The sequence below is a fragment of the Hipposideros armiger genome, unplaced genomic scaffold, assembly GCF_001890085.2.
Source record: "Hipposideros armiger isolate ML-2016 unplaced genomic scaffold, ASM189008v1 scaffold_80, whole genome shotgun sequence".
Classification (NCBI taxonomy): Eukaryota; Metazoa; Chordata; class Mammalia; order Chiroptera; family Hipposideridae; genus Hipposideros; species Hipposideros armiger.
In genome coordinates this window covers 4,099,659-4,122,934 of record NW_017731430.1, presented here as the reverse complement: position 1 = coordinate 4,122,934, position 23,276 = coordinate 4,099,659, and the positions used below count along the sequence as shown (strand labels likewise).

The 23,276-nt window shown below is 46.2% G+C and overlaps 1 protein-coding gene across 8 annotated transcripts in view; it reads left to right on the top strand.

The window, feature by feature from the left end:
- Positions 1-3,290: 3,290 nt before the first annotated feature.
- The window catches only part of PEX2 (peroxisomal biogenesis factor 2), a 30,827-nt gene continuing 10,841 nt past the window's right edge, over positions 3,291-23,276 (top strand). Inside the window, exons 1-6 of one of the 8 annotated variants that reach the window (XM_019643601.1) lie at positions 3,295-3,429; positions 5,937-6,219; positions 14,036-14,132; positions 14,515-14,646; positions 14,765-14,843; positions 17,333-18,606. In XM_019643601.1, coding sequence (XP_019499146.1) covers positions 14,819-14,843; positions 17,333-18,267 — 960 coding nt within the window. In that variant the 5' untranslated portion in view covers positions 3,295-3,429; positions 5,937-6,219; positions 14,036-14,132; positions 14,515-14,646; positions 14,765-14,818 and the 3' untranslated portion in view covers positions 18,268-18,606. The other 7 variants (XR_002124153.1, XM_019643602.1, XM_019643605.1 and 4 more) reach the window with 7 other exon arrangements.

Here is a 23,276-nt window from a genome sequence, read left to right as displayed (position 1 = left end):
GGTGTTGCTTTGAGAGGCTATACTTGATGGTCATTTGCTATATCAGCAGTGGTAAACTAATATAAGATCTGTTTAACTTTTTCCTAAAACACTCAAATATATTGATTTAAGGACTATGTAATATGCTAAAATAAATTTAACTTTTTAAGTCAGCAATTTTAAACTATGTTAGGGGCATAAATCAATGTCTCCTTTACATCTCTATTATGAAATTCCTGAGGACCTAAAAGTCGCAGAAGGGCTGAAAAGGGGTATTATAAATAAGATGCTATTATAATTTTTCATCTTTTTTATATTTAAAGGTAAAGAAATATTCTAATTTAACATTTTTGTTCTTCAAGCTCTCATAATTAATGCGTGAATGAAGTATACTTTGATTTTTTTACTAATATTTTTAAGCCCACAGCCAAATTCTAGTAAGATTCTTTCGTAACATGTCCACAGGAATATATAAACTCTAGGTTTAAAACAGTTAACTTTTTGAATTTACAGAGGCACAGCAGTTGCTCAAAGGCAAAATACACCCTTGCTTGGTCATTATCTACTTTTTCACTGTCTCCAAATTGATACTCATTAGCTCCGGGAGAGTAAAGGCCATTTGTGTGCTGTTCACCTTTATATCGACACTGCCTAGCAAGGCTTCTGGCCCTTCGCAGGCTTCTGTTAAATAAAGGAATGAAACATAAAAATAAAGCAAGTATAAAAAAGCTGGAAACAAAGCTCCCCTGAAATCTCAGCTTACTAGTCCTCTGGAAATCTAAAAAAGGTATATTTATAGAGATTAAATGATAAGAGCCAGAACGTAAACGTTTTTCAACAAAAGTCTTGTATGTGCTACACGTCCCGTTATGTTCTTAATCAGGTTCGTTAAACATAATTCAAATTTCTTGATAGCTTGGTATCTTTATTATTATCAATAGTTATTGTGATGCTCACGTGACATACAGAAGGCTCCGCACACTAGAACTTGCTTTCTGAAAATGTCAGTCTTTTTTGGGGGGAATCCTTTTTTTTCCCCTTTCATAAGAATTACACGAAGCCCAGTACACCTGTGGGCCTACCCGAGACGTGCAACGTGGCCACGTTCCTTCACAATTGCTACATGAAAGACCCTAGAAGCTAAGCGATTGGTCAACAATGGACTGCACATAAGACAGTAGTCCCATTAAGGTTATAATGGACCTAAAAATTCCTATTGCCTAGTGACAGTCGCAGCTGCCAAGAAGAGGTCAGAGGTCATAGTGCCATGCATTCTACACATTTGCAGTGATGCTGGTGTAAACAAATCTACTGCACTGCGTCGTATGCAAGTTTAGCACCTACAATTAAGTAGTGCATAACACTCGACAACACACGACCACAGTACTGGTTATGTATTTACTAGACTATACTTTTTTGTCATTAGAATGTACACTTTCTACTTATAAAAAAGTCTGCTGTAAGACAGCCTGCCGTGTTATGCCATCAGCAGCCTCGCACTTATGTTCACCGCGTCTCCTGATTGCATCGCTTTCTCTTGTGCTTGATGTCATCTCGTGGTGTTTTGCACAGTGACATGCTGTGCAGGCTTGTGGCCCAGGTGTGCAGGAGGCTATACCCCAGCGTGTGCAGGAGGCAGGACCATCTAGGTCTGTGTGAGTGGACTCTGCGATGTCCCCACAGGGCCGAGATCGCCTAATGACGCATGTCTCAGAGCGTGTGCCCTTCACTACGCGAGCATGAACGTACCTGGAAGGTAACCTAGACGGTCTTAGAGGTTAAGAGATTTCTCCACCCTCTAGGGCAGCCCTGTCCAACAGAACTATAACGCGAGCCAGGCGTGATGTTAAATTCCCCAAAACGTTCTCAACACGTAGCCAATATAAAAGTTTATTCTTTTCACACTATAGCTTAGAAATCCAGTTTTCCACTTAGAGCAGACCTCAGTGAGGACTGGCCTCATGTCAGGAGGCTAGTGGCCACTGTAATGGCACCTCCAGCTGTAGAAAAACAACCTCACCTCTGGTCCTAGTGCGCTGCACTCCCTATCAGCTTGTCGCTCCTGCTCCATCTCCTTTGTGCTGCTGGGTCACATGGTGGGAAGGACTTTCTTTCCGTTCCTTCAAGGAGCCATCATCCTGTTCTTCCTTCAGGCGTTTTTTTCCCTAAGATCTCCTTAGCGTGTGGAAAACAAAATTCCAGGTGGAAGTGACATGAAGGGGTATGTTTTTCATGTAAAAGTAAATTTGAACAGTATTAAGAGTTTGTGAATGTGTATCTTGCCCGTGTTTCATAGTCTAACAACTGTGTTCCACAATTATAAAAAACAAAAACAAAATCAAAACGCTTTCCTGCAACACTGCTCGCACGGGCTAAGCTCACTAACAATACAGCTGTCGTGGGGCTGAGTGGGATGGCAGTGGGGCTGAGGCGACAGCTAGAACGATCTGAAGACCTACTACGTGCGGGCAGTTTTGCCTACCTGACTTCATTCCTGCCTCTGAACCCACGGGCCAGGCAGACGCTGCCCCCCACACGACAGGATGGGAAGGCGGTGGCGATTCAAGCGCCGGCCACAGGCACGCTCGCTGCCTGCTGAACGCTCCAGGAAGACCGTCCCTGGGGCCCTAGTCCTAGCACGTCTGCCTCGGTTTCCCGGGGTGGTGGGCCCGGCTGCCCTTTTCTAAGAGCTCCGGGGTGAGTCACACCGACCCCGCTGCCGGGGTCCCACGGCCTGGATGGCGCGCGCGGGTCCCGCGGGGCCTCGGCCACCGGCCTTCCCGAGCCTGCAGAGGTCAACGAGCTCCCCACGCCCTGCAGCCACGCGCCGCCGAGGCCCCGCCCACAGGCTGCCGCCCACCAGCGGGCCCCTCCCACCAGGCCCTCCCGCAACGGGTCCTCCACCTGGGGCGAGCGAGGAGCCCCGGGGTGCAGAGGCGCCCCGCCGCCACCCAGCGGCGCTTGCCCGGCGGCCCGCCGCCGCGTCTGAAGGCCGGGAAAGCCCTGCCCCAGCGAGCCCCGGCTTCCCCACCGCCCCTTGACCCCTGGCCCTCTTCACGCGCGGTCCCGGACCCGGGCTGACTGGTTCGCGACTCTCCTGCCAATCAAACACGGTTTTCCTCCGAACGGCCAGCTGACCAATCACCGTGCGCGGTGTCTTCTTCGGCCTTTCGGCTCGTCGGCTCTTCGGCTCCTCGGCTCCTCGGCTCCTCGGCTCGTCGGCGTTCGCTGTGGCTGGGCCTTCCCGGGCCTTCCGCCTCGCGCCAAATCGTAGTACTCGTAGGTTTAATTGCCCCCTTTTTTTTTTTTTTCCCAGACACTTCCGGGTCCTGCGTCGCTCCGGAAGCCCATGAGTTCCGGAAGCCCGAGTAGCCCAGGAACAGCCAAGCTTCCTAGGGAATGTTTCGGAAAAAGTTAACGTGGAGCGGGGGCGTTTCGCAGACTCCCAAGGTCAGTGTCGGCCCGAGGAGCCGCGGTGCGAAGCCGAGGGGGGGCGTGGAGTCGCACGGCCTTGGAACTGTCGCCCTTGGCTTGGGTCTCCCCGTGGAGTGGCTTCCTGTTTTCCGGGAAGGGGCCGATCACAGTGTGATTTGGGGAGAGGCGACGAGGCAAACCTAAATGTCTAAAAAAAATGGCCTTAGGATCGCACCGTTAAAAAGAAGAAAAGCTGGACTAGAGCTCTTTGCCTTTCACGAAGTGACTTTGCGGAGACAGACGTCTAAGTCTTTTCCTCGCACTAGGCGGTGCTGAGATTTACCTCTTGCGAACGTCTGAACAATTTTATGCAAGTTCCAAACTTGACTTAATATCGGGGGGTTCATATCAAAAGCGTTATATTCGGTATTCCCCCTCCCCCCCCCCACAAAAAATATAAGTACCCAACATTTTTTGAAAGCTTAGGGACTTAAAAGCAGTTTTAATTTTCTTGTGGAGGAAGACCTACTGAGGATTTGTCTTACGAAATTGCGTGCAGTGAGTGTGTCCATTTAACATTAATTCCTGATAAATATAAGAATGTTTGAGAATCAGCCTTTTTTTTTGTTTTTTTCTCTTCTGGGGCCTGAACGTTCAAAGTTATTGTTTATTTTTTGACGTTCCATTTTCCAAAAACACATTTTGTGACTGAAAGGGCTTTTCACAGGAGACCAAGTTGGTGAACGTTCACATCGCACATGCAGCGTTTCTTCTGGGAAGCCCCTTGAAAATTTTTTTGCCTTAATGGTTTCAAGCAGTTACAGGGAGATGGAGGCTCCACCCACACCAGGTTGTAGTCCAAACGCCTTCCTCTAGTACGTTACCTTCAGTTAAACCTGAGCAGGATAAACTTGGAACGGCTGATTTTTCGTTTTTTCCCTTTGTGCTCTCCGAGCCCACCCGTATTATCAGTTACTTGTATCCAGAAAGATGAGAGTTGAATGATCTTGACCCAGAAGGAGATTTGGAAGACAGAAGAGGGTAGAATTATTTACAAAGTCAAAAAGAGAACCCCGCACAATTTTTTCTTAAAAAAAAAGGGGGGGGGTGAAGAGAGGTAATAGGACATAATAGAGAGAATGCTGCGCTAAATCCAGAAAATTGAGTTGTAGACCTGACTGGTTTTCCTTTGTCACCTCTTGGCCTTACTCTCTTCATTTTTAGAAATCGAGCTGCACTCAACCTGTGGTTTTAAAGCTGTTTCCTAGAAGAACGCCTGTAGAAATTTCCTGGAGCTGAGCTGTGCGGGGCCGAGACAAAGCCTACGAACAGCTCCTTTATGTGTTCTCCTTGGAAAACAGGGTTCCTGTTAAGAAAATTAAATTCACATCTTAGACTAGATGATCTGCGTTTCCTTCTAGCATTAAAATTCTGGTTCTTAGGATAAGAAGCAGAATTTGTAGTCAGTGTGCACTTACTCGTTTTTTTTAATAATAAATGATATATGCTCTAAGTTAATTCATTACTAAAAGCCATAAAGCATGTCTATATTCAATTTCATTTGTTTAATAGATACAGATTTCAAATTTAATTTTTTTTCTTTATGAGCAGAATCATAATTCTTTGTCTTTCTCCCCCTTCCCCTTGTATTTTAGCCATAACGTTTTTAGTTTATGTTGAAGCTTGTAATCTTCTTTGCAACAGGGAGGGCAAGTATTTCCCATTTGACATATGTGTAGCTCATCCTCAAAAATGTTAGCACCCTTGCCCAGCATCGTGTCGCTAAGAAAGTTCTGGGTCCTAGCCCCACATTTTCCACCCGGCATTCAGTCCTTTTCGTTTCTTCTTGCACTCCGCTGTGCTCAGGGTCCTATAGCACAGAGAACATGGATGCCAAATGGACAACCTTTATTTCTGGACAACAGTTCCGCTCTGACTCGTTTGTTGCTTTGTTTTCCCTCCTTTGATTATCCGGGTTGGGCAACCTGTAAGGAAATTGAATGTTCGCTTTCTCTCTTTTCCTATGAAATGACAGCTCTCTTTCTAAAGGTCCCATGTTCCTCTTTGGTTCCTTCAGAATGTGGAAGACACGTCAGGAGAACAGCCCTGAACGCTTCCTCTGGCCCCCAGCCTGTAATCCTGGTGCTGCAAAGCCAGCGCTGTGACTTCTATACCCGGAAGTGGATGCAGGGAAGGGGGCGTGGGGGCACCCTCTGTCTGCGCATCTTGGGCTGTTAATCAGCTTCTTCCCGACCTTGCCCACCTATACAACCAAAATGTCCTTTTCTGTATTGCTTTTTATTCTATTGAATGGATTTCCTTATCAGAGCACCCTCTTCTTACCTGTCTGTCACCAAGGTGAGATAAAATGGCCCCCGCATTGGCTCTGGAGTAATTCTGTCTGAGTCGATTATGCATAGCCAGTCCCGCCAATGTGAGATAGATGAGTTGGTATTGCCCCTACTTGGCGTACAGTATGTGTTCGTAACAGTTAAGTCAACATTCTTGCCTCATTGTTTTACCCACTTATTTTCTTTGTGCAGATTTGACAGCCGGTCTCTTTGGTCCTCCAAGCACATGTAGAGGCGAGGAGAGGGAACGACACACATCCCAGCAACTCGAGCAACTTGGTCACATTCCTTTAATGTCGTTCCCCATCTACAGTTCTGAGAGCAACGAGCAGTCTGGTCTTGAGGGAGAAAATGGTGCTTTGATCGCTGCGGCATTGAACTTGATCCAGGCTTACCAAATATCCATACTTGTGTGTTCCACAGTTTCTCTAGCATTTCCCAGAAATTTACGAATCGCCAGCTTGACCTGAAACAGGTGAGTTAATCTTCTCAAGCCTTCATTTTTGTCTTTTTAAAATGGACATGATATGAATTAGTGTTCTGAGAATTAAATGAGATGAAGAATGTAAAGACAGCATACATAGTATGTATCGTATGGTACTTCCTCTTCTTCCATCGCTAGCATCTGTGTCCCGTTGTGGATAGTTCCACATTCTCTCCGGTGCCCTAAAATGTTCAATTAAATGTGTGGTCCAAAAATTTTGAAGTCGTTTGGCATTTTCTTCTTAGGCAATTAGATCCTAAAGCCCTCTTTTTAAATTTATAGACTCCTTACAGATCGAGTTGCTTCATTGTTTCATGGGGCTCGTTGTTCATCCTCGGATGGGAATTTTGGCCTGAAGTTTTTGCCTATTCTCTTCATCTCGTAGGACTGAGCCTCTTAAAATAGCCCATTTGCCTGTCCTGTGGTGCCATCCGAAAGTGTCCGTGCCTACTTTTTGTTTTAGGCCCATCACCACCGTGTCAGTATAAGATGCTGGTTCAGAGCATGGCTCTGCCACTTCCAGCTGTCAGCTAATCTCCGTGCCTCAGTTTCCTTGTTTTAAAACGAATAATAAAATAACCTCTAGCCTCATGCTATAAGGAGTAAACGATTTAATACTTAATGTTGCAAAGAACACTTAGCTGCGGTAGTCACTCGTTAACTCACACACTGGTGAGTAAGTGGTGGGTCTTTACCACAGTTGTAGACTCACAGGCTGGTGGGGACCGTCTTCAAAACACTTCACCGGTATTTTCCCTGAGGATTGTGTCTGTCTCACGTGCTCTGTGCTGATTTCTCCACTTTCTCTACTCTTTTCAAACTCAGGTTCAACATCACCATTTCTGCATTTGGACGTGGCTATTCTCTTACTCTTTTTCTTCATTTTCCAAGGTTTCCTAAAACAATTCCTATAATGATTCTAGATAGATAGAATTTTTAACACCTGTTTTTTTGTTTTTTGTTTTGTTTTTCAACTGCTAAAAAGTATAGTGTGGTAAAATGACTTATCCAGAGTCACACAGCCTGTTGGGGAATGTGGGCTAGAACAGAACTGATCAGAACCAGTTTAACTTCTTGCCCCATATTCATTCGAACATCTGTTCTTTATTTTCAGGGTGGGCTTTCTCTGTTAAATACTCAGAAGTATCAACTTTCTGAAAGAAGAGATTGAGTGCCTTGCTTTTCTCTTAAAATGTATTTGTGAAGGTGGGTCAAGGTATTGGAAATTCTGTTTTAAGGTTTAAAAAACGATTTTGTGTTATTTTTAGATTCTTGAATAAATATACCGTAAATGAAGTAGGTACAGTACTCAATTGCATAAGACTAATTATCTTCTTGAAGATTTGTAACATTTGAGTTTCCTCTTCTCCAAAAAAAGCCCCTCTGCTAGGGCAAATTACTTATCATTGTTCATCTTTTTGAGAAATTTACAATATTTTGAAGTTTATTTTTCAGATATACCTTAGAAACATTTTGTTGTGCACCCATTATCACCCCCTAAAATGAAAAATCCTGTTTGGATTTTGATGAGGACTGCATTTAAGTTGAGTGATTTAGAGGTCTATTGTCTCCATAATTTTTAAAATTCCGTATGTCTTCTTTTTATCCAGATGAGCACAATTGGGATTTCTAACATCAGGTACCTATAAACTAGTGAAACTTTGTAATTGATGAAAGAAAGCAACAAAACCCTAGTGACAAGCCACTTAGCAAGTCTGTGGCAGAAGTGGGACTTGAACTTACTGCTGTTGCTTTCTCGGCCTATTCACAGTGCCGGAGGCCAGAGTGTTCTAATGGGGCTCAGCCATAGCTTTTTTCTCTTCTGCTCATGTTCGAAATGTGTTCTGGGAATCAGTGTCCTGTTAAATCCCTGTTTGATGCATGTCCCATTTATTAGTATTGATTTCAATACAATGGACAGTAAATCTATCTGACTCCACAGAGGAAATAATCAGGACTAGGTTTCAAAGCTTAAGATCTCCAGTTTAAGAACTTTATTCACAGAACCTCATGATGTGAAATGTTCCTTTAACTTCTTTTCTTTTTTTTTAAACCTAAAAGGACAAAAGTGAACGTACGGGCCCATTCATTTTGATGACTACAAACCTTAGGATAGTGCGGCAGCAATATCGTCATACTACAAATTAGTTGATCATTGTGCATCTGGGAAAGACTAGCCTGGCAGGGGTGCATATGTGGGTGAAATACCTTAGGGATAACTTGGGCATCATATGTCTCTGCTGACGAAGTTTACAGGACTGTAATTTCAAATGGAGAATTTCTGGCGGCAGCATGCATTGACAAATATGCCTAACGGTAATACATCTAGTACTGAGAGTCTCAGAACAGGTCAATAATAACGTGTATATTGATAGCAGTGGCGTCGGAGATGTTACTTGGTATTGTAGCTAAAAATCCATGTTATCCCCTTAATCATAATTACATTAATATTGACAGGCCCTCGACAATACCCACATTATTATTGATAGATTTCTGTCAATAACATGTTTTTAAATAAAATATATTCATTCATAATTTGTACGGTACTCAGTGAAAGCTCTGTGCTGCATCCTGGAAAATTCTCCCGTCTTTAGTGAGATACAGTCCTGTGTTTACGTTTCAGAATGTGATGCAGGTGACAGAGTTTTGTGTGTGGGAAAGAAAAGCATAGAAGGAAAGCCTGAGTTCTTTAAGGGATGAGGTTATATGTCGCTGCTCTTAGGCAACACATTTCAGGTTTGTTTGGGGGTTTTTTTCTATGAAAGAAGAGCAGTGTGACAAGTCTTGTGATCAGATGTCAGCAGGAGACCTTCTTGATAGCTTTTCGTGCTAGATCACTTTGTCTTAAACATATTTACATGACAAGTTAATCACACTAACCCTCCTAGTCGCTATACTTTTTATCTGGCCTTGATTTTGCCATAAGCGTCATTTTCACATATCCTCTCCTCCACTAAACACTGATATTATCTAGTGCCGGTTACTTTTAGTTAATTATTTTTATAAGTCTCTTTTCTTGGCCATAAATGTTTTCCCCTGTGGTAGCCTTTTAGAATCTTAAACAGGTATAGTTTGGGGAGGGAGAGGGCGATAGGCTTGTGTATTAAAAGAGTGAGATTTCATGGCAGAATAGGAAAAAGCATTACCCGTTTTGGGCATTCTGGAAAAATCTACTTGAATTAAATCTAATAGTGTTTGTTTCAATTCAAAACAGTCCCAACTTTTAAAATAAAGATTAGCTTGCCTTTTTTTCTTTTGTTTGTTTTTTTACTGTTTAAGTTTGAGCCTACTTTTGTGGAACTAGATGCTGACCTACAGGAACCAGTAATATGGGGACTGTTAAAGCTTACTTAGATTCTTGAGAGTAAAGTAGAACTGGCCAACCGTCAGGCATGGATGGCAGTCAGTGTGGTTTACGAAAAGAGTCGAATCGGGGCTTTTTGATTCAACGATGTGAGAACACTGTCGTCTTTTTGATTTTCATGGCTCTTAATGAAGCAGGTTAAATTACTTTGACTTTTTAGAAAGTTGTTAGCGCCTTAGTTAAGGCCTTTGAAATTTTGCAGGAGTCCTAGAACTGGTCTCCTTGAGCTGCCGTCTTACTGAACTCTGCCATCAGATGAATCCTCTAAGATTTATATCCTGTTATGTCTCTTCTCTTCAGTGATTATTCACACCTGCAACATCAGTGCAATTTCCTTAAAATAGGCTCTTTTCACAGTGTGTGGACTCTTCAACCAGCCCCTCTTGCCAGGGTCCCAGCAGATGACTTGTTTGTCTGCTTCCACGTAACAAGTGGAATAACCAAGGACATGGCCGACGTGGGAACCCGTCCCCGTGTCTCCCAGGCGGACCATGGCCAGGCGTCACGGCCTGCGTGTTTCTGGGGTGGGCACCCTGTGCCCTTGCCGTAAACACCATTTTTCTCTCTCCTGCCTCGCGTTTGGCGACCCTTTATGGTGTTTTCACATTTCGAGATCCATCCTTGCTCAGAGATCAATGACCAGTCCTGATGACGGTAGCATCCGATTTCTTTGAAACTGCTTGAATAAAAGGAAGTGAACTGTGAGTTAAATATTTGGATGGAATGCCTGGTACCTAGGAAAATGCCCGGCATCCAGTAGGCACTCCACAAATAGTGGTCAAGTGGAGTAGCCATTTGTCAGAGAATTAGAATTCACTAAAACACAAGCTCTTACATTATACTGAGAATAACTTTGTGTGATTTATGGCACTTTTCTGTGCTGCTCACCTTAGGGGCAGACATTGTACAGCAATGGAGGAAGGAGCCGCCATAATCAGATGAATTGAACTTGTAGTTATTTCATCAGCTCCCTCTACTCCTGGGCACTGCCCTTCTGTAAAGCCAGCATTCTAGAAGAAAAAGGGAGCGGGCCAAGGAGGAGGAACTGAATCTAGTGTGTGGGTGATGAACCAAGGTTGAACCCTATCTTGGACCATCTGTACCTCACCCTGTTCAGCAAAGCCCCCCAGAGAGTCAGATGCTACCAGCATCCGTTCCTGAGGTTTTGCTCCTTCCACATAATGCACAAGCGTGTTGCGGGGGTTAAGTAACCAAGGGAGCAGGTCACCCTGGGACCCATCCCCATTCTCGCAGAATCCCCACTCCCATCATGTCCTTCCAGATATGTGAGGATGCCAGGACGTGCATGTGGGGCGGGGCCTGTTAAGAGTGTCATGAGTTCCCCAGAACCAGGACCCCCCCACACCTGGCCCCACACATGCACGTCCTGGCGTCATCACGTTGACGGTTGAACTGCCACAATTATATTTTCATGTGTAGTCAGCGCTTTCACCACAGGTTGGTCGAAGCGTTCATCTGAGTAATGATGAAGATTTCAGTCTTTTGAAATGAGATTTGGCCAAAATCAGCTCGAAGCCTTTTTCTTCTTGTGCCCATTCCTAGCCAAAGCAGAAATAATAATAATAATAATAATAATAATGCCGCTTTCTAGTTTCCAAACCACTTACATAATATTATCTGGTTTAATCTCAGCAACTTTGTGAGGTGGCTGGTATTTCCAGCTTTTTGAAGCATCTCAGGCTAATGACTTCTCTAAAGGTCACATGGCTAGTAAAGGAGAGAGCCTGAGCTTGCGCCCAGGCCTCACGGGTCTGAATCTGCTGCTCCCCTTCTGTCGCAGTTGCCTGAGCAGAAATGTAAAGATGGCCTCTCCCACTTGACCAAACCACAGTCATGGGCAGTGTCTGCTCTGTGTTTACCACTGGAAGAAGTCATAAGAATGACTACAATGTTGGGAAATAAGACCTAAAACAAAAAAACAGAGAAACAAATTATTCATCTGGAAGGGGGAAGGCTAAGAGCAGTTTAATAATAGCCTCCTGGTCTGGTCCGGAGTCTCCTGTAGGGAGGAGAGCCGGCCCAGCTGTTCCTAATCTGCCCTGAGGCCAGGCCTGGGGGGGAGAAGAGGGAAGAAGAAATGTTAAACTGTAACAGGAGGGATAAGAACATTTTTGATAATAAAGATTGTTAAATATTGGCTTGGTTAGAGAGTGTGTTAAGTCTCCTTTTCTGGCAGCTATCAGAAATTCCTATCTCTACTAAATGTCCTTAAGTATGATTCATCCAGAAACAATGGATTTGAAATAAATGATTCCTCTGAGAAACCACTCCCTCTGGCCAGTTTCTCAGTAAATACAAGTAGGGAGCCTGAGGGAACCACAGTGTCCCATCCAGTTCCTCTAGAAGCTTTCACAATATTCAGTCAGTACATCCCATCGCTATCAAAGTACTCATTCCTTTGCACACAGGTTCAACATAACATTTATTGAACAGCTACACCCATGTTTATAGTAAATTCTGCAAGGCAATAAGATATTCATCAGCCACAATCTGAAACTGATGGTGACGCTAGTACTTAAAAATACACAAATTGGCATAACTGGCCCTCTAATGCAAGCCGTTATTCATCTGCTGCTCAGCTGAATAAAATAGCGGTTCATCTCGGTCTAGGTCAACATGGAGGCGCTGAAAGGCGGGAGCTTAATATTGATGTCCAGTACGGCCAGAGCTTTTCAAGAGCACTTCAGCCAAAAGAGCTTCCTTTCTCTCACTGACCGCAGAGTATCAAATCTGGCAACGATTTGTAGACACTTACAATAGAAGAGTTACAAGTACCATATTCCCACATATGAAGGAGTAGAGCTTTGCATGACAAAAACTGAAATAGGTATCAAAGTCACTTAGTAGGTGGCAGGTGCTTTGGGAAACAAGTGTAAGGCTCTACCCTTAACTATTTTATCGTCACGTTAGGAGAAGATGCGTTTACATGACTGAAATCACAGCACAGATGGTGGAGGGCTCAAGTGGGTGGCACACAGCTGCTGGCAGAGTTGGAAATGGTAATAGTGCGAGTTGGGGATCGTTAGGAGGTTTCCGTGGAGAATGTTGAAATAGAGTTGGAGTGTGAAGGGCAGGCAGTTGAGGGCAGCGGGGGTAGTTGGTAGGGAAGATGAGTGTTTTAGATATCTGAGAAAAGACACAGACAGGACCGAAGGGTGGTCTGGAATTACAGGCTCCCCAGGGGACAGTGGGTTAGATGGTTGCAGAGCTGGAGACATACTTGGGCTCAGCAAGGTCTGAGACGTTTGTGCTTTATCCCAGGGGTCACGTGAGGTAAGAAAGGGGATTTGGTAAGTCTAGGGAAATCATTTTGTAGACTTTGGTTCACTTACAAGGTTTTTTTAAAAAATAATAGTTTAGGTTTTTTCTCCTTAATTACATAAATGGTGTAAGTTGATTAGAGCAAATTTGTAAACTGCAGAAAAGTGAGAAAAATCTTCCTCATTGAGACTTTTGCATGAGCTTTGAAATCGTTGTTCTGCTGAGTAGCTTTGGTTTTCCGTGTCGTGGCTTTGGGAACCCATGACGCCGTCCACCTCTGTCCTTGTCCATCGACTTGCCTTCCTCCCCTGCAGACCTTGGCCGGGCTCCTCCACGGAGAGCCAGGACAAGCCTATCTGCATCCCGGGCACCTGGCAGGGCCAGGATGTGTTAGTCTGTGGAATCCATCCGTGGTCTCTAATGCCACAAGGACTGCTGGACAGAAGGAAGGGCAAGCCTGCGTCAGGGCAAGATTTGAACAGCATCTCGAGCTACAGGGACGAGAACTAACCGGAAGTGAGGAGGAGGGCCGGTGTGCAGCACGGAGCTGTGTGGGGGGGTGATAGACACACCAAAAAATGTATGAGCTTTGGTTTCAAATGGACTAGCCCAGTAATTCTCAACATCACCAGAGGACTTAGAAGGGCATATTCCTGGCTTCCGTTTCAGGCCTGCTGAAGCAGAAGCGCTGGGACTGAGGCCCACAGTCCAGCAAGGACTCCGAGTGACTGATAAACGCTCGGATGTGAAAACCACTGGAAGAGCGGGGAGACTCCGGGACGGTGCCGCCCGGAGAGCAAGGCTGAGATGGAAAGCCCCGAGATACGTGATGTCAGTGATCACAACCAATGAGGGGCCGCAGTAGCCAAAATAGGAAAGCTAGGAAAATAAGAGTATAGTGTTACAAAGCAAACTGAATGTGCTGTAAATGGACAAGATCCATTTATCTCGTTCAGATAGCTGCCTCCCTGATCTTAGCAGTTAAGTAGATTAAAACTAGACTAGCTCGGGCAGGGAGAGGACTCCTGCTCTGCGCGTTCTCATAGCCTCGTAACTAAACTGCTCTGCTTGCTGTCTCATAGGCGCCTCAGGTCCCCAAAACCACCGAGTGTGTTATCTCCCCCTTCTGACCTGTGTCTCTGCATGCATTTCCCATTTCAGAGAACTCCACTGTCATCCACTCAGCTCCTCAAGTCAGCTCCTCTTGGCTCAGTTCTCACTAAACCGTGTCAGCTCTACCACCTCACAGCTTCCAGAGGTACCCATTTCTCTCCGTCCCTACTGACACCTTTCCAGTTTGGACCGTTAGTAGCTTCTCACTAGATCAGGGTTTGGCAAACTGTGGCTCGTGAGCCACATGCGGCTCTTTGGATGCGGCTCGCGAGCCACTAGATCATTTTAACAGCCGTTTAACAATCATTGTGCCGGTCTCTGCTGCCAGTCTTGAAGCCTCAGATCCATTCTCCGCGGGGCCAGAGCAAGCTGTGTAAAACGACAGTTTGATCAGCCCTAGCTTACTATTCAGTGGCCCCCCATTAACCATCCTGATAAAATGACGCCTCCCCAGCCTGGCTCGTAGGCCCTCTAGGACCCCCTTCCTGCTTTTCTCTCCATCCTTTCCTGTGTCCTTGCTCCTCCAGTCCTGGCACCTGCTCTTCCCTCTGCCGGGAACTCTTCTGACCTTCCGTTACCGGCCCCACACTGATCCTCCTTCCGGTGGCAGCTTAGAGTCGGCCTTTCCGTGAAGCCGCCTGGCCTTCTGAGCTCGCACTGTAAGCCTTGTGCCCTGAATGGCCCCGTGCATGCCACTGCCACACCTCGTAACGACCTGTTACCTTAGCACACTCTTACACCCTCCCCCCACCCTCCCATCACCCCGCTGCATTACAGTCTCCACAAAGCCTGAGACCATGATCTGTCATCATAGCACGAGCTCCGACACAGATGCACAACGACCATGCTGACACAGGTAATAGCCAGCAGCCTGGACATGGTTATTTGGGATAGCTTTAATGGATGGGACTTCCTATTTTCGATCCTTCACCCACTGGAGACCTAGTTCTGTTCACTGATCCATTCGTCTAGCGTGTGTAGACTGCATTCTGTGTACCGGGCACCGTGCTCGTTGCTGAGTCAGCTGTGGCAAGTCAGCTCATCTGTGCACCAGGGCCTATCCTCCAGTGAGGGAAATAGACAATTGAAAAGTAGTTTATGTACAGCACACAAAGTACTGTACTGTATGTACAGTATGTACCGTAGGAAGAGGAAGCACGGTGCCAAGGGAACAGCAGAGGCAGCTAGCCCAAATTAGAGAGGAGGAAGTGATGCCTAAGTCAGTACTTCAAAACTCGGTATTGGGCCGGCAGAGTGGCTCAGTTGGTTAAGAGCTCGCTCAAGAGTTTGAGCTCTGAGCAACAGCGGTTCGAGTCCAGCCCGAGCTGAGCAGCCGCTGAGCTGCCAATAGGTAGCAGGATGGCTCAGCTAAAAAAAAAAAACAAACAAACAAAAAAAACTCGGTATCGTTTTTCCATTAAAGAATGGGATTATACTGTCCCAGGCGGAGGGAACAGACAGTGAAATGTCCACGGCTAAACAAGAGAAGGGGGGCATTTGACTAGAGGTCAGAACGTTAGGGAGGGAAGCAAGCCGGGGGTAGATTTGGGGAGGCTTGTGTGTCCGAAAGATTGCAGTGCGGGAGGAGTTGGAAGGTGGGCTAGACCGGTTAGATGGAACCCCGGGGAGAGGGGCGCGAGCCAGCGGATCTCGGGAAAGGCTTGCCGGGGAGGGATAGAGTCATGAATGGCTTCAAAAAATATTTTGGGCAAAAACAGACCTTGGTGATTAATTAGATTTGCAGAGAGAGCAAAGAGAACGCTGTCCTAGGCCCCTTCTTCCTTTCCTGCAGCTCCTGGCGAGCATGAGGCAAGGGTTTCGCAGAACGTGCAGCCAGCCTCCCCGCTGCCCTGGGCTGTGAAGCCCTGAGGGAGCCGCCCCACAAGGCGGCTGGCCTTCGTGGGTGAGGAGCATTCCTGTTATGTATCTGGTTTGAGAGAAGAGCACTACATTACAACCTGTTATTTAGTAGTCATTTTTGTTTCTTATACTTGATTTTGTTACCCATGTAGTCTTCTGCCACTGAGTCAGCTCGGATCCAGGGGTAATTGAACATCTTCCCTCCTGAAAAACTCTTTGTCACAGATATTCCGATTTCAAGAAGTACAACTTTATTTTAGGATGCGCTTTTCAGTCCCTTGAACGCCTAACAAATTACATCTTTTTAGTAAAAATCCTAAAGTAATGGAATTTTGCCTTCAACCCTAACTTCGTAAGTGAAGAAACCAAGGCGGAGAGATTAGGTGAAATGACTTGTCCAAGGGCACAGGGCCATTCAGCGGGGTCCCTGCCTCCCTGTAACCTGGTTTTCTTCCTGTCCGTGCATCGGGTCTCTCGAAGGCCCAGAGAGCGTGATCAAGCTCTGTGTTGAGGGCGCGTTTTAGCAACTCCATGTGAACAGATTTCCTATCGCAGTTTGGATTTGCCAGTTCATTAATGAAACGGGAAACACCTGACTGGTCTGGGCTCTCCTTGACAGCAGCGGCTGCTGAATTTCATCACACGTAACACATTTAATAAACGTGTTTTGAACCAGTCCGTCATACCTAGCTAACCATTCGTCAGCTTTTTCTATTTTATTTTAAAAGGTTTCTATCCCTTTAAGCATCGACTTGTTTCCTTAGTGTGTTTGTGAAATGATCCTAGAATATATATTTTACGTCATAGTTTCCTTTTCTTAGAAAGTGTACGAGCTGCACCTATTTGGTACCTTAATAATGACATTTCTGCATTCATCTTGCTTTGTGCTAGTATTTATTTTCTGCAGTTGTGTGCTAGAATAATAAACACTTAACTGTTATTTTTTTCTCCTACCTTCCTTTTACAAATACGTAGGAGATTTAGTGACTTGTTGAAAAATATACCTTTGGCGTCAGTACAAGCACTGGAGGTTAAACGGAGGTCTTGACTTAGCATCCATCGCAGTGTTCCATATAGTTTACCGTATTTGTGAGGTTCATGTGTGTCTCCATCGGTCATGTTACTGTTCAGCCTCAGCGTGGCTAGCTTCAGGGTTTTCTTATCTCCCTGCTAAACGAACCATGGAGGGTTACAGACAGCTGCATTTGTGGCAATAGGATGCAACTTGCTAAACCTGTTATTCCTGTGATGAGGAGAGCCAAAAAAAAAAAAGAAAAGAAAAGAAAGGAGGGAAGGAGAAGAGAGGAGAGAGAGAAAGAAGTTCCCAGGAAGAAGTGACTGTTTGCTGTGCTGTTCTGACACTACTGAAAGGCCCATCTGTGTGTCCTGGGCCACTTTTGCGTCACCGTTTTCCAAGTGTAAGCTGAGGAACTGGTACAAACTGGCCGCCATCTGATGATGTTCTCTAACTGTGCTTTTTCCCAGAGACCTGCAGGGAAGACATGGCTTCCAAAGAAGAGCCGCCGACGAGCACGCACAGGGTGCTGAGAATAAGCCAGCTGGACGCGCTGGAGCTGGACAAGGCGCTGGAGCAGCTGGTCTGGTCCCAGTTCTCTCAGTGCTTCCATGGCTTTAAGCCGGGGCTTTTAGCCTCCTTTGAACCGGAACTGAAAGCGCTCCTGTGGCTTTTCTTGTGGAGATTCACCCTTTACTCCAGAAACGCCACCGTGGGACAGTCAGTGCTAAACATTCAGTACAAGAACGATTTTTCCCCGACCCTGAGATACCAGCCACCGAGTCAAAGCCAGAAACTCTGGTTTGCCGTCTGCACCATTGGCGGGAAGTGGTTAGAGGAACGCTGCTACGATGTGTTTCGAAACCGCCACTTAGCTGCATTCGGGAAAGCCAAGCAGTGCGTGAACGTTGCGGTTGGGCTCTGGAAGCTAGGCGAGCTGCTGAACTTCTTGGTCTTCCTGCAGAGGGGCAAGTTCGCCACTTTGACGGAGCGTCTGTTGGGCCTGCGCTCCGTGTTCTGCAGGCCCCCGCCCGTGCGCGAGGTGGGCTTCGAGTACATGAACAGGGAGCTGCTCTGGCACGGCTTCGCGGAGTTCCTCATCTTCCTCTTGCCGCTCATCAACGTCCAGAAGCTGAAAGCCAGGCTGTCTTCCTGGTGCGTCCCCCTCACCGGGCACCCCGACGGCGACAGCGCGCTGGCCGCCAGTGGCCAGCAGTGCGCGCTCTGCGGGGAGTGGCCCACCATGCCGCACACCATCGGCTGCGAGCACATCTTCTGCTACTACTGCGTGAAGAGCAGCTTCCTGTTTGACATGTACTTCACGTGCCCCAAGTGTGGCACAGAGGTCCACGAGGTGCAGCCGCTGAAGTCGGGGCTCGAGATGTCGGAGGTGAACGCCCTCTAGAGCCGGAAATGGCTTCTGCTGGGGAAACTGCCTTTGGGTAAACCCTTAGCGTTAGTCACCCTGAGAGTCCCGTGTGGACATGTCATGTGTGAGGCAGGCACTTCCCAGGCCCTCTCGCCCCTTGCTTGCCTGGCGTGACTAAATTCTCATCACTGGAGTCCACCCGATTCTAAATATATTTTGTAATTTGTTTTTGTTTTTTTCTTAATTATTGCATTCAATCTTTAATGTCGAGAATAATAGACAGTTTTGCCAGATGACTGCTAAGAATGCTCCTTTGTTTTGCTCCTTTCTAGATAAAGCTTAGACTCGAAAAATAAAAGGTTTCGGAGACTCTGGGATGAGTGCATTTATTTTCAGAGATGGCGTTATAACATCCTAATGTGGCAATGGTAAGACCCTGTGGTTTTTAATCTTAGGACCAAGGCCCCGTTGTAATTGTAAGCTTTTCCCTGACGCCAGCAGGCAGAGTGACGGCTGTCAGGAGCACAACACGCATATCCTACCAGCTTCCTCATCCCACTGGCTTGTCAGCTCAGCCAAGTCCCAGCTCCCCGTCACGGTCTGCCTGGGACTGTGCCCATTCCTGGACGGGTGGGGAAACGCTCCCTGTTACTCCAGCGTGGGCGACACCCCTCACATGCCCACACGGGCCTGAAGTAGGACAGGAGGCCGTTGGCCGCAGGAAACGGGCTGCTGTCAGCTCTGCGGGTGGTGGACGGGCAGGAACAGTGGCGCCCTCCCCGAGGGGACCTTTTCTTTAGACCAAAGTCTAGGAGCCATCTTTAATTTTACCATGACCCAGTGTGACAAGGATATTAGTAACTGAGTGGCGGTCTCAGGTTTCAGATTGAAAGGATTAAATCTAGTTAACACTGTGTTACACCAACAGTTTTGTTACAGGGTTACATCGCTAGCAGAATGCCTCCTGAGCAGGCATCCATAGCGCCATCATTTTAACGTGAAAACAGTCCTTTACATCACGAGTCTACTGACAGAGTTTCAGTGTTATGGGGGGTTTATTTTTTCCCACAGACCCTGATGTCACTTAGTACCATATATATGTTTTAACTGTTTAATGTTTACTTAGCATCGGCCGTCCACTAGGTGATAACCCCATGAGGTCAGGGACTGGGGCTGTTGCGTTCGTCACTAGAGAGCCAGAGCCTCCTCAGTTCCAGCACAGACACTCTGTTGGCCAGACGACTGGTCACCGCCCCACAGACGGGTCTGCAGGGGGTCCACACCTGTGAACAGGAATCAGGGAGAGGAGCCGGAGCCGGCAGGACGAATATCCCTAAGGAGGCCCGAGGGCCCGCCGGGCTGGGGAAGCGCCCGCGCCGGTGCTGTCGGTGCCGGGTTGTCCCAGGTGGGGCTGGATCTCAGGCCTTCCTGCCGGCGCCTGTCAGGTCCCTGGGCATGGGCCGCTCTGGGGAGGGGGTGGCCTCGGCAGCAGCCCTGCAGCTGAGGCCGACCCTGCAGGAGCTGACAGCTGGAGGCTGGCTGCCCACCCCACTCCCCGCCGCTGGGCCACAAGTCCAAACTTGGGGGAGGAGCTGGTGGCTGTCTTCACGTGTGCCACATTTAAAACCATCTCTCTGTTTTTTATAGTTTCCCTTTTTCGGTTTTCTTGCTTAGAAGGGTACTTGGCACACAGCGCCCTGATGGTAGGTAGCGTCCAACTTCGAATCAGGGTGTATGCCTGACAGATATTCAGGTGCCGCCTCAGGCACCCCCGTCTCCCTGCAGAGACCCAGGCCTGTGGGCCCCGCTGCGTGACAGTTCCAGAGTCCCTGCAGTCCCTGCCTCCCCACCACACACACTGCCAGTGGCTGGCTTCTGTCCCCACGCCCCAGCAGCCTCAGGGCTCTTGGTTCAGGATAACGGGCATGTTTAGCTACACGATATGTTTCCACTGCCACCTTGAACATAGATAGCCGTCAGCTATGAGCGCCTCCCCTTAGGAAAATCAGTAACATTTTTCTTTTCTCTTCCATGCAACTGGTTCTCTAATCAGGCTCGCGATTTGTGTATTTAGTGTATCCGGGTAGCTTCACGGATCATACTTAAAATGCTAAGTATCAGTCGAAGCTGACACAGGCAGGGCCTGCTCCCTCGCTGCAACGCCCTACCTTCAGTACTCAGCAGCTGTGGGATTGAGGACACGTGTATTTAACTCCTCGAAGATTTAATTGGATCAGCCTGTGAAATGGGCATTCAGTAATGTCTACCTGTTAGGACTGGAATGGGAATTAACTTAAATCATTCCTTCAGAAATTATTCACTGAGGCCCTAGACCTCTTCTGTACTCAGATGCTTTCATGAATAAAACAGAACCCTGCTCTCATGGAGCTGACATTCTCGGAGGGGCGGTAGACAATAAGCATATGTGTAAGAATTTTAAATGCTGGAAGTACTCTGAAGAAGTTCTGGAGAAAATGTAACAGGCCAAGGGATTGGAGAGTGACCGGGGACTCTGTGCTGTATTGTCAGCTTGCTCATGGGAGGCCTCCCTGAGCAGTTGAAATTTAAAAAGAGAACTGAATGAAATGAGGGAGACAGCCAAGCGGAGAAGGGCTGCCAGGCTAAGGAAGTAGCAGGCGCCCCGACTCGGAGATGAGCGTGGACTGCCTGAACAGCCAGAAATCAGAGTGAGAAGGGGGTGGGGGGAGGGGAAGAAGTGGGGGCCAGGGGCAGGCCTGCGGGCCAGGGTGAGACAGTATCTGGATGGATTCTAAATATGAGCGAGCCAGTGGGAAATTGAAACAGAGAAGTGACGTGAAATTTATATTTTTAAAGGATCACTATGGATGATGTGTGCAGGGGTATGAGCAAAAGCAAGACATCCAGGCCAAAGGCCACAGCCCATAATCAGTCAGTTTGAGCCGTGCTTGTCACTGATCTTCGGGCTGTGGTGCATTCACAGTGTCACCCTCTGTCACGGTCAGAAACCTGGAGGGCCACAAAACCTTGAGAAACCAAAATGAACGGCGTAGGTTGCACGCGCCACAGCTGGACTCCCGAGCTGGGTCCTCAAGTCCCCGTTTGCAGGCTGCCTCACTGTGAATAGAAGGCCAATGAACTTTCACCAACTGGTGAAAACTAACAGGTAAGAGGGAGGGAGAAAATTAGTGAAAGCAGGCGTGCTTACGATAATAAATAATAGAAAACCAGGATCAACTAAAAAACATTTTTTTAAAAAAACTATAATCTGGTACCATTTAGAGTAGGGACACCCAGGCTCTCAGGACTAATAGTAATTGTTGTTTAAAAAATGACCTTGGATCATTAATAAAAGCGACCTTATATTCTGTATCGTTTGGTTAAGAAGGCAGGGACATTAGTATATTCGAGGAAACCTTCAAAATGTGTTGGCCATTAAAGGCTAAAACTTGGTTGATTTGGGACATTTGCGTCTAAAACTGTTTTTCTTAACAGCACTCAATAAGTGAAGTGTTACTGTATTAAGAAAAGGTATTTTTAACAACAGAACAACCCCAAACACACTTTTTAGCCAAACCAGTTGACCATATTGTCTATAGAGTGGGATGCTCGCTGGTCCACTGCAGTGAAAACTAATACGTAGTTCACGTTTATATTCACAAGTAAGTTGGCAAGTGTCTTGCTTGTATGTCTGCTTGTTTTTGTTTTCCTTCAGAGAGCACATAAATCATGAAACAAGACAGAACAGGTCGTCTCTTATTTTCTCTCAAAATCTTCGAGAAAGCGCTTATGGTTTTAAAATGCCATTTAAGAAAAGAAAGGGAGCGCCATTTTGTGCAGTGGCTTCATGGCTGCCTGCCTTGCTCGAGCCGTTACTATGGCAATTCAAACAAACACGGTTGAATCAAGTCCCTCCTGAGTCAGGAAATCCAAAAGTACTGTGTCCAAACCATAGTCCACGTCCCTTCTCATTAGCAGGAGACCAACTTCTCCTCATGAAAACATTCCAACTCCTTAGCTGAAATCCCAAAGCCAGTAAAACATCAATCAATTTAGTGAAGCTGATGTTACAATCAGATTGATGTGGGCATGTTTATATCCATTTGACCGTAAGAATTTATCTCAAGGGAATAAGAATTCAGATATAGATTTATTGAAATGATAGTCAGTATGGCACCATCCATAATAACGATATGAAAATACAAATGCTCAACAATAGGGGAATTAATAAAATATTGGGTTGTCGGAAAAGTCGTGATGCATTTTTGCAACGAAAAACAGAAAACCTATGTCATGACTTTTCCGACAACCCAATAGTACAGCTATTTAATTGACTCAAAAGTGTTATATAAATACCATGGAAAAGAATTTTAAGCAAAAATATATATGAATAATTCTAATTACATGCCAAAGTGCCCACAATATAATATTGAAAATAAGACATTAAGTTCTATATGATCTCAACTATGAGATCAATAGACACATGTACACCTTATTATAAATGTCTATGGGTAATTCAACTTTGGGTTTTTTCTTTATAATTTTCTGTATTCCTCAATTTTCTACAAGGATCAGGTCATAATTTTTTATTTCCCCAAAACGAGTCATTTAGCTCTTTAAAATCTTGTGGCCAGTTTTTGTTTCAGTTCAATTCAAAGAGAAAACATCTGCACAGCTAGTAAACAAGCCTTTTAAATACGTGAATTTAGGAGCTATAAGTTCCTAAAAACCCTAGAATACCGACTTTTGATTACTATAAATAAAGCCCGCCCTATGGCCAACCACAACTGTTGAAAAGCCTGAATTCATACATTTTAAATTATATATTAAGTCTGACTCCATATAGTGTATACATTTTTAACCACTGAGAAGTATGTAGGCCACCAAAGGGTAAAAAGTTCCCACTCCCCTCTTCAAAAAGTATTTGTATAGGGCCGGCCGAGTGGCGTGATGGTTAAGAACTGGCTTGGGATGCCTGAGGGCCCCGGTTCGGATCCCACATATGAGGGCCAGTGACACTGCCCTCCACAGCTAAGATGCTGAACAACAGCTCAACCTGGAGCTGG